Raw genomic sequence first — 10,972 nt, 5'->3', positions numbered from 1 at the left:
TATACGTTAACACACCAGACTTGGTTTCAATTGCATCGATGTCTGGCGCTTTAATCCCGGAACCAACCCATTTTAATATCTCTTAACCCATTCTTTACTCCCCTTAATTAATCAAAATTATTTCATAATTGCTACATTCACAATAATGGCAAAAGGCCCCTTTGATCAGACGAAACTCGCAGAATTCACAGCAAGACTCCGCAAAGATGGTCTACACACCAATCTCAAGATCCAACTTGACAAAAGCATCGGTGTAGTTATTGGCACCGAAGCTCTAGCACTTGGTACCAATCTTCAGAACCAGATTTGGAAATTGATGACTGAGCAGTTGTCGGATCGATTTGTGGTTGATTTTGCTCAAGAACTCTTGAACAAGCTCAATAAAGCTGCTGAAAGAGACAATATCAAACCGAAGAGATCAAAGTTTGGAACTAGGTCTGCTGGCGCATCGGGCCCCAACCGGCAAATAGTATGTGACAAGTCTAGTCTCCTAGGATTCTATATTTTGACCATGTATCCGACTTAATTACATATTTGCAAAGATGATCCCAATACTAACAATCAATTGCTATCTCGATATATATATATATAGCCTCACGATGTAAAAGAAGTTCTTCTGAATTTGGAAGATTTTATAGATAAAAACAAGAGCCCTTTCAAATTCAATACCCAAACCTTGATGGATATGGCCGTGGCCGTTGCAGAAAAAGGAGAAGAGATCTGCGAAAGTTTAGGTCTCTCTGAAGACGAGCTTTGGGGGCTAGCTAACGTTTCTCTTTATGACATACACTTCTTATGTGGTACGTATCTCCGACTACTTAGGACACCAGTGTTTCTGTATCAACTTATCTAACTGAAATCATAGACGATAGTGGATCGATGCAAATCAGGAATCGCAAAGAAGCTTTAGTCCGAACGCTACAGAGCGTCGCATATTGGGCCGCTAAACTCGAACCTAGAGGTATATCGATACGATTTATCAATTTCGAAGATCCCGGAGACAGTAGCTGCGACGGGTTGGTCACTATTGATAACGTCAAAGATGCATGTCACAAAACCAAGCTTGAAGGCGAAACAGAGCTTGCCAAAGCTTTGGAAGACAAGATATTAGGCCGAATATCGAGAGATCGGAAGGCTGCTGAAAGTTCGCCGCAATACCAAGGGCTTGAAAAACCGGCAATCGTTGCAATAATTACGGACGGACAAGTAGGTTGCCTAAATCTATAACATACTCTAGCGGATATATATATTTACAGTATACCGCGTCAAATAAACTGGAAAATAGGCACGTGCAGTGCATGCTAACTTTTCTTTCCACGCGGCAGCCAACAGACTTTCATGACAGTGATTTTGAAGAAGACTGCGACGACATCGATCCCAGTAAATATGGTTTCAAACATTTTCGCAACGCCATAATGAAGTTTATAGATGAACTGGAGCTGGATTCAGTAATATTTATTTTGTTTAAAGTGGGGAAGGCTGACGAGACCGAAGAATTCATGAAAATGATTCGAGCGGACAGCAAAATCAAGAGTGTTATATATTGCTCTGAGAGGAAGCTTGAAGCGCATGACCCCTACTTCCACCGGCACAGCCAAGCCAAGTCGACGTCGGCACCCGACAGTGATGAAGATAGCAGTGAAGATGATAACGAAGATGATAGTGAAGATGGTAATGAAGACGGCAATGAAGAATCCACTACTTCAAAACTTAGTGATTACCAGAGGGAGGTTAGTTCTACGGTTTCTTGCCACACTAGTCCACCACAAGTTTTAATTATGCTAACCGCTATGATCTCTGATATCTTTAACAGATTTTACATCAATTTATTAGTGCTGTCCGAGAATGCCACCAAGCCAATGACGGAGAATAGATTATAAGCTTGAATCTCTTACTTATATTTATGTACCTAGCAAATAAAGGTTCCATCAGCGTACGAGAGGAAGCCATGTTAGATTTATAAACACACCTATCGATATATCTTTGGAAATTCATTCCAACGACCATATCATGTTATAACGTTTCCCGAAAAATTCTTTGACACAATTCCAATTTGTCTCGTACCCAGCCCCACGCAAAAAAATCTTAAGTATATTTAAATTTAGTGGGTTTCTGTTGGAGTGGAAGCTCGAAGTCCAGCCTCATAGTTTTAGCATGGTACAAAAGTATCTAGTCTGGGTATACACATCTCATTGTTTGAGGCTATATAGGTAGACACTAAATATTCTCCAAAATGTTCGATACAAAGTTCAAAACTTTGAGCGATGCATCGATGGCTGATCCAACAGCATATATCTTGTTCCCATTTTCAAGAATTAACGCCAGAATCAACCATGTCGTTGAGTAACAACCCGGTGATCTCAACATGGCCAAACTTTTCCGCCAATTGTAGAGCAGTCCTCCCTTTTTCATCCCTCAATGTTGTCAAAGGCACACCTGATTTGGTTTTCTTATCCCGCAGAAATTCAACCACTTCTTTCTGGTTGTAGTCGACTGCAATCTCCAAAGCTCTACTACCCGCGGAGCTCTGAATTCCGGGATCTAATCCGCTTCTATCCATCATATCCCTCATCTTTCCCACTAGACCATCGCGAGCCGCAGAAAACCAATGATCTTGTCGTTCCAAGTCCGCAGTTCTCAGTTTCCCTAATACCAAACTATTCCCGTTCCGTGTTGCTAGATCCTCTGGTGACTCTTCATCTTTGTTTTTTGTATCCCATGAAGCCCCCTTTCTAACAAGGAGTTTAAAGATGTCGAGGTACCCCTTCTCGGCCGCTTTAGCGAGACAAGTTGTCCCACAACTGCATGAGGTATTTGGATCTGCACCCTTCTTCAAGAGCGAACGAACCTCTTTTCGGTCATTCTCGAGGACGGCTCGGTACAGCGCTGGACCGAGACTTTCTGGTTGGTTTGCGGTGTCCTGGATACCAGGCATTTTGCTTTTATTCTACCGGATCGATAGAATATGTACAGGACTCGATCGGTAAAGGTTGGGACGAGCTATGTAAGCTTGGAATTCGATGATTCGGCACAATTCATAGCCCTCTTAAGTGCTCTTCAGCATGGCCAACTTCGACGAAGCCGCGTTTTCATTCACAATTTATACATCACATGCACTGAATAACAATGCGAACGGGAGATATGGTGACACGGAATAGCTAATGCAATAATGATTTGATGCAGCGTTTTCTTTTCATTCCTCGTCCTGCTTCGTACACGGCCTAGCGGATTCGGGCTTCATTCGTATTCAAGCATATAGGTCAATGCAAGTGCATAAAATGCGTTTATACATACTTAAGTACTTAAGAAGTTAATGAAGTTAATGAAGATAACCTTCTAGTTCGTCGCTAATCTTCGAATCAGAGTCTACTAGCTTGTAAATGTACCTGAAATGCATGTCTATCCATCCTAGGATATCCTCATCCTCTTGCATATGATTTTCTTTTTCTTTCTTTTTTTCTACCAAGGTCCTACGATCCTAGAGCTCCTATGATCATGGAACGAAAGAACTTTCGCATTCGATTGTATTGTCTACCCGGTATCGGACCGTCTACTTCGATTTACAAGGCGGCCTAGGACGCATCATACAAGATTCCCAACATTTCTTTTGGTTTCTCTCAATTCTTGTAATAGAGACCACTCGTATACCATACCAAGATGCGGGGATCTATGCATTGACTCCTCTTCAATTCATTATGGTCACTTGATCCATTGATACTATATACGTGTCTGCGCGCGATTCAATCGATTGTCGAATTTGCTATCACAGGATCCAGTTCCACAGGCTCGTAGCTAGGAGCCCAATTTGGGTATTTTAAGCCAGGCAAGTGAAAGTGAGAACTTCAGGAATATCTCTATATCCTTCAGGATTCCGAGTTTAATCAACGAAAAAAATATTCCCAAATCAACTGTTATACGTTTTATTCACTGAAACTGGCTTTTTTTCTCTTTCCCACAAGCAAAAATGACGGAAGTAATGGTACCTACCGACGAGCCGTCAAAATGGGTGTGCCGTTTGGAAATATCCTATGGTACGAGGCCTCTACTTTGCCGATAGTTGTTTTAACGTTTCACGGTTGTCTAAAATACCAATATATATACTTAAGTACTTAAGTACTTTCTATGTGCGTAAGCTAATTTTGGTATACTTTCGTGGTCATCCGGCAGAGCTAGAGCAGTATCAAGACAAGCGTGGATCCGGAACAGGGTTTCTGGTCAACATGCCACACACCAACATGTATTGTATCATGACGGCTGGGCATAACATTGTTCATGCCAAATTCGGACCGACATCCAGTATACTGGTTACGTTTCCAAACAAACTGAAGTTTGAAGCATACCTGAACAAAAAGGAACTATTCGCTGCGAAGGAATTTATGAAAGCCCCCGCGCTAGAGTCGGATCAAAAAAGTTCTTACGAGGACTACGGAATGATTATTGTCGACAGGGATAGGGTCAAAGCCGAACTCGAGCATTCAAAGGTGATTACAGACGCGAAGGCAGAAGTGGAGCTTCTAAAAAAGAAGTTGGAGGGTATCAATGAAAAGATTAAGAATCAGAAAGCTGAGATAGAGACTTTACAGGCGGAATCAAAAAAGATCGAGAAAGATATAGAGAGTCGGCAGAAGTCTATCCGATTGCAGTTGGATCGAGTTGACCTGTATGGTTGTGCTTTCAGTTGTATGTTTTCCACGTTCGACTTGGCTGAAAAGGAAGGCTCTGTTTATGGGCACATGGAGAACAGTAAAACTCAAACTAAAAACACATCCCACTTCTCATTGACGCAGCCTACTACTTTGGATTACAGTAAGCAGACAAAGCCAGGCGTTAGTGGGGGGCCGGTTTTCGTCACGAAGGGGGGAAGTGACATTGCAGTCGGGATCCAGTAAGCCTACACTTACTTACCTAGGTTCTCAGGTACCTAAGATAATTAAGCTTATATACTTGCTAACCGAAATCCGAAGTAACTACCACTTTCGGGCAACCCGGCTGACGTACTCAGTACTGTCAGAGATGGTCTCTTGGATCAATGACTACAAACGCCTCTGGCAATTCGAATTTATGGAATTGAAACCGGACCCAGTAAAATTTAAAGGGAAGAAGATGGTTCAGACGGGGTCTGGCATTTACCTCCACACAACCAGTGGGCAAAACCCTAATATCGTTGCTCGTCCAGGCGGAGATGCAAACAGCTGGTTCCAACTCATCGCTGTATCAGGGTCGAAGAAGGTCGAGCGCAAGCCCGGTGAAGACCAAGAATTTCGATTTGCAATATTACCAGCACGGCCTATACAGGTCACCCGAGAAAGACGCAAGCCAGAGGATCCTGAGCTTCATTGTTTTCTAAAGTGTACCGAACACGGTCCTGCGGCCTTCAGCATTGCATCTGAACCACTAACTGAAAACGAATTTTGTGTTACCATGACGGCACCTACTGCTACCGGTACCGGTACCAAGACTAAGATAACTTGTATCTTTCCCGCTCTGGAATCAGATGTATCAATGGTCATAGAGCGGAAGAAACGCAGCGCCTTTCAATGCAGTTGTATATCACAGGACGACGACGTGAACTTCCGTTCCGTAAATAATGGACCTTGTTCATTTTTTCTCATGTCCCATGTTAAGGATTGAAGAGGGGAAGCTGCAGCTTGAATGGGAATCAGGGTTAAACGGCTGTAGAAGAATCCGCAAATAGCAGGTGCATACAGGCCGTAACGGTCCCCCAACGAACACTAGCGCACTTCGTCAACCACAAATCCGCAAACCTTTGTATTTACATACAGGTACTATAGATGCATCGTATCGCAATTATTCGCAAATATGTATGTAGCACGAGCGGCAATCGTTAAACCCCACGAGATGCTATTTTCTTGCATGCTATTATGTCCAATCGCATGTTTTATTTCGTCTACATGTATCCCTCATTGGTTCTTAAGATCTTGTAGTTTCTTATCATATCTCGCAATCCAGGTTATACGTACAAGGCTACTAGCTACTTCTTAACTACAATGAAATACATCCAATCATTTAATTGGCCACAAGGGCTGTGCATTGTTGAAGAAAAGCTGTCGGTATACTGTTTATCCGCACTCCGAACCTCGAGATACCGATGCGAATCCTTCTAGATAAATTTACCCTTTTTCTATAGTTGCATTGATCGACGCAGTGTGCTTGCGCATTTCATACCATTCCTATCCAGCTGCGGATAGCACGTTCGCCTGCGCAGCCACCACAAAAGAATTTCTCCCTATCCTCGGGAGGATGTATTATGCATATCGCGCAATTGCTATTCTCTTGTGCACAAACTATGCATGGTTTTGGAATGTCAGTCTAGTCTTAGCCCGGAAACGTTGCGGATCTGAGACTAGAAATGTTGCTGCTTTCTCCACGTCGAAAGTGCATCTGCACAGCTGCACATCACCGGATTGGGAGCCCTGGTATCCTGGTGGGGATAGCTATGGCATTGTCAGCAACCATCCAAATTCGATCATTGTTATCTATGTGCATGCCGCGCCAAAACGGGCGACTTTCTTCCTTTCTCCTTTTCCCTTTCTCAAAAAATAAATATCTTTTTCCCGCCAAAGATACGAAGTAATATATCCAATGCCGAAGAGTAAGTGCGCGGCACGCTGCCAGTTTGCCACGTAAAATTGCAACATCCTTAACACATAAATATATGCATATGAGGAGTAATGCTGGGAGTCGACGTCGACTAGGACCTACGAGCTGGCAGGGTCTCAGGCCACGATAGACTGCCAACATCCATTTCTTCGGCTTATCTCGAGTCGTTGGCATTACTTTAACCTCATTATTTACAATTATTATCTATTGTAAGAAAGCATAAATTCGTAGAGATATGAAGCTATAATCCAAAGATAGAAGACCAAAAAATCACCCTTAGTCTAAATTGCAATTGATAGTCTATGATATCTATAGATCAACTTGATCTAAATCTTCATTCAATATAGTCATTGGGCCGTTTTCTTTAGCCATCAAAACTTCTTACCAAGTCTGAATAAGAAAAAACTCGATCGCTCCACCTTCCTCATTTTAATTATGCCTCCAACGTCCCATAGGACGAGGTTTTTCCGTCATGAGTACACCGTCGGTTGGCTCTGCGCTGTATCGGAAGTAGAGCTACCAGCAGCAATGCAGATGCTGGATGTTTTTCATGATGATCCTTATGATCCAGTACCCAGCAGCGACGACAACGCCTATACTTTTGGCTCGATAAATGGCCACAACGTTGTCATCGCATGCCTCCCTCCCAACTCACCAGGGAAAGTGTCAGCAGCGAGACTAGTAGCGCCATTATCCCAAAGCTTTACCAACATGAAAGTCCATCTATTCGTTGGTATTGGCGCCGGTATACCTCGGACCCCGTCTACCACAGATGCCAAGAAGAACATTCACTTGGGAGATGTTGTAGTTGGCTGGCCGGCGGAAACGGGGTCTCCAATTATTGTTCAGTATGACTTTCGGTATGCTGAATCTAGCGACGTCGGCGCCGGCGCCCAAAGACTACTTGGTCACGACCAAACACCAGATCGGAGGCTGATTAGTGTTCTTGGAAAGTTGTTGGGAGCATATTCAGCAGGGAGAACGAAATTTCCAAAAATTGAGGAAAGCTTGAATGAGGATTTCCAGCACCCCGGATTAGAGCACGATAGACTTTATAAATCAGAATACGCCCATCCAAAGGGCGAAATTGACTGCTCAAATTGTGACTCTGGCCACCTTGTAGACCGGCCTAAACGACAAACGACAGACTTTGTATTTCATCGAGGGACAATTCTCTCTGGTGACAGTTTTGTAGGAGGAGCTGAACTTCGAGACAAACTCGCTAATGTTCATAATACCGCTCTTTGTATCGAAATGGAAGCAAGCGGTGTTATAGACCAAACACGCTGTCTTGTGATTCGAGGCATATGCGACTACGCCGACACCCATGTCAATCGGATGTGGCAAAAATATGCCGCAGGTACAGCCGCAGTTTTCGCGAAACAATTCTTACATACACTCCAACCTCAGGCTATTGAAAGGTTTGATACTATACCCAGTACGTCACGAAGCAAATCCCGCACTCGAATAAAAGAATGAGTTCCTTAAAAAGGTGGATCCGAGGATGCCCATCAAATTTCTTGTACCAAGCACTGCTATATACTATTTAAGTTTATCCGTTTATTGTCTTTTGAATTTTAGTATGCCGAATTCAGCCATGTAATCGATGGTATTATCTCGTTGCAAAATACTTGGCCCGGAAAACCTGTTCTTTCTTTCTAGTTGAAGTTCAAACGTTAAACTAACTGTTTGAATTATTGCTTTTCATTGATATATTTACTCATTGAAATTAATGGTACATTGCTTTAAAATCGAGTACTAGCCCTAGTTTATTTCTATACATATAAATAGAATACCGCTGATTTCGAAATTTCCACAAAATGATAGTTATTAGAAAACAGCCCGCCGATCGGGATGAAGAGTTTACCGCTCGAGAGGATATACTCGATGAAATCGAAGCCAAATTCCAATCTGAGCCCATTGTTGGTCTCACAGGTGTCGGAGGCGTAGGGAAATCGCATATCGCCCTAGAATATTTCCACAGATTCAGCGAGAAGTTCCCGGAATGTTCGGCAATTTGGATTGCCTCGAGAACCAGAGCCCGCTTCATAGAACAGTACAGAGAGCTGGTCGAGACACTCGGATTTAAAAATTTACAAGACCAAGCTCCTGAAAAAGTCATAACATTTGTGAACGACTGGCTTTGTCAGCAAGGCAACGAATGGCTGCTGGTGATCGATGATGCACAGCCTGAAATTTCACATCCCGAGGATGCTTCTTCAGGTTCCACTCGCGCGATGAAAAAAGACTGGTTAACTTTGTCAAAGTGTCTTCCGGAGATGAAAGCTTTTTGTGCTACAAAATCCTTCCGGCGCGTGCTCTCACAGTCACCTGAGAACTTTAGAACACTATACCCTACGGAGGGTTCAAATCAAACCACAGACAGGCGCAGAATTCTCTTTACTTCGTCTGATCAGGAAATGATAGACTCTCTGCTTAACTACAAGGTTGAAAACTGTATACATGTCGACCCTCTAAGCAAAGAAGACGCAATCACTCTTGCAAATACGAAATTTGGAAATCGTGGAGTACAGGCCCAGATATCACAGCTCGTCGAGTTGCTGGGTCGAATTCCCCTCGCAATTGTTCAAGCTGTGGCCATAATAAAAAGCCGACAAACGGTTTCCATTTCAAGTTTTATTGAGAGGTGGAATCATTTTCAACAAGAATTGGTGAATCAAAATCAGAGTACAATTAAAAGAGGGGGGGAAACTACAAAGGCAATATCATATACTTGGCAATTATCATTGGAGCAAATTCGGATCACCAATCCATCTGCTGTCGGCCTTCTTTCCTCAATGTGCTTCCTAGATCCTACAGGAATCAGTGAGGATTTATTCCCAAATGATCCCGAATCTCCGGATATTACGGACAAAATGGAGCCCCTGCTTCGCCTTTCCCTCGTGTCCCCTCTACAGAAGCTAGAAGCAACAGAGAGATCTTCAGATTTCCAGATGATAGCGTTAGTCCAGGCCGCTATAATATCCTGGCTGCGTACCGAAAATAGATTCGAAGCATCTTTAGAGGCTGTGCTCAAAGTTCTATCAACAAACTTTGAGGATGGTGAATTCTCCAATGAGAATCAGTGGAAGCGATATTCCGGTCTTATCCCTCACGTCGATAAAGTCCTGAGAGACTTCCCCCCGACTGAGAGTAACTCAGATGAGATGAACAGTTACCGCGCAAGACTATTGCGTGCCTATACAAAGTATCTATGGCGCCAAGGGCAACTGCATCAGCTTGAGAATCTTTGCGACCAAGCGATCAACTTCCATAGCGATTATATCAACGACTCCAGACTCCTTTTACAATGCGAAGCCCTCAAGGGATCATTTTATCAGAGCACTGGCGATCTCAACAAGGCTGAGGAAGTTCAATCTAAGGTCTTGTCAAAGAGAGAAAAGGAGTTCGGTCGGCGCGACCCGGATACCCTTAGCAGCAGAAATGATCTAGCACAAGTTTTAAGGAATCGGGGAGAGTTCAATAGGGCAAAAAAAGAATTTCGAAAAGCATTTCGAGGCAGAAGAAGGAAACTTGGCCTCCAGAACAAATACACTCTCGATAGTATGAGCGATCTCGGCCAGATACTATACGACCTGAAACAGATTCCAGAAGCTGAGAGGAGGACTCAAAAAGCCCTTAACTTAAAAAAGGAATATTTAGGTCCCCAGCATCCTTCCACTCTAGCAACCATGTTGCAATTAGGACATATAAATGCATTCAAGAAAGACCCCGAATATATCGAAGCGGCTAAAAAACTATACCAAGAAGCATTTGACGGTTTCACGGCAGCTTTGGGCGCAGAGCATCGTGATACACTAATCACGCATAGCTACCTTGCTGATCTCCTATTACAACAAAAGAGCTTCAAGGAAGCCGGAATAATCTATTCGACGGTGTTGGCGGTCTACGAGAAAACATTCGGCGACCTCGACCCCGAAACATTGACAACTATGGTAAACCTTGCGACGGCACTGCGGCGCAAAAAAGATCTGAGAGGAGCTGAGGAATATTATCGAAAAGCCTTCGGTAAGATGCAGGAAATGGAAAGGAAACTCGATGTGAAACATATAAGCCTATTAGTTTGCCTTAATGGCTTTATCAAAGTGCTACAAGAATTAGTTATATTAGAGTCTCTCAATGAAGAAGAGAAGGCTTTGCTTTCGAAAGAGTTACAGGAACTAACCACTTATCGGGAAGATTACAAGGCCGCCAGGTCCAACTCGGCTGGGAAGCGGTCACAAAGTCACACTGGTAACGCGCGCCGGAGACATTATTTCCCTTTCGTTATGCGCTTCCTGGGCTATCTTTCGACATGGAATATCGAATCCAAGCTTTTCTAGAAAGCTAG

The 10,972-nt window shown here is 43.3% G+C and overlaps 5 protein-coding genes across 5 annotated transcripts; 4 read left to right on the top strand and 1 right to left on the bottom strand.

The window, feature by feature from the left end:
- Window positions 1–145: 145 nt before the first annotated feature.
- Window positions 146–1,873, top strand: AOL_s00081g233 (uncharacterized protein; the record flags this gene model as incomplete). Its single annotated transcript, XM_011125050.1, has 6 exons — window positions 146–469; window positions 593–800; window positions 866–1,206; window positions 1,326–1,380; window positions 1,471–1,730; window positions 1,814–1,873. The coding sequence occupies 6 exons, from the start codon at window positions 146–148 to the stop codon at window positions 1,871–1,873; spliced, it is 1,248 nt and encodes a 415-aa protein (XP_011123352.1).
- A 435-nt stretch (window positions 1,874–2,308) lies between these two features.
- On the bottom strand, window positions 2,309–2,935 carry AOL_s00081g232 (uncharacterized protein; the record flags this gene model as incomplete). Its single annotated transcript, XM_011125049.1, has 1 exon — window positions 2,309–2,935. The coding sequence occupies one exon, from the start codon at window positions 2,933–2,935 to the stop codon at window positions 2,309–2,311; it is 627 nt and encodes a 208-aa protein (XP_011123351.1).
- A 1,029-nt stretch (window positions 2,936–3,964) lies between these two features.
- Window positions 3,965–5,631, top strand: AOL_s00081g231 (uncharacterized protein; the record flags this gene model as incomplete). Its single annotated transcript, XM_011125048.1, has 3 exons — window positions 3,965–4,031; window positions 4,168–4,885; window positions 4,965–5,631. The coding sequence occupies 3 exons, from the start codon at window positions 3,965–3,967 to the stop codon at window positions 5,629–5,631; spliced, it is 1,452 nt and encodes a 483-aa protein (XP_011123350.1).
- Window positions 5,632–7,056: 1,425 nt separating this feature from the next.
- Window positions 7,057–8,100, top strand: AOL_s00081g230 (uncharacterized protein; the record flags this gene model as incomplete). The annotated part of the gene is made up of 1 exon (XM_011125047.1): window positions 7,057–8,100. One exon carries the CDS (start codon window positions 7,057–7,059, stop codon window positions 8,098–8,100), a length of 1,044 nt encoding a protein of 347 aa, XP_011123349.1.
- A 341-nt stretch (window positions 8,101–8,441) lies between these two features.
- On the top strand, window positions 8,442–10,964 carry AOL_s00081g229 (uncharacterized protein; the record flags this gene model as incomplete). The annotated part of the gene is made up of 1 exon (XM_011125046.1): window positions 8,442–10,964. The coding sequence occupies one exon, from the start codon at window positions 8,442–8,444 to the stop codon at window positions 10,962–10,964; it is 2,523 nt and encodes an 840-aa protein (XP_011123348.1).
- Between the last annotated feature and the right edge of the window lie 8 nt (window positions 10,965–10,972).

Source organism: Orbilia oligospora (assembly GCF_000225545.1).
Source record: "Orbilia oligospora ATCC 24927 unplaced genomic scaffold scaffold00081, whole genome shotgun sequence".
NCBI classification, from domain to species: Eukaryota; Fungi; Ascomycota; class Orbiliomycetes; order Orbiliales; family Orbiliaceae; genus Orbilia; species Orbilia oligospora.
This window is presented reverse-complemented; position numbering and strand designations above follow the sequence as displayed.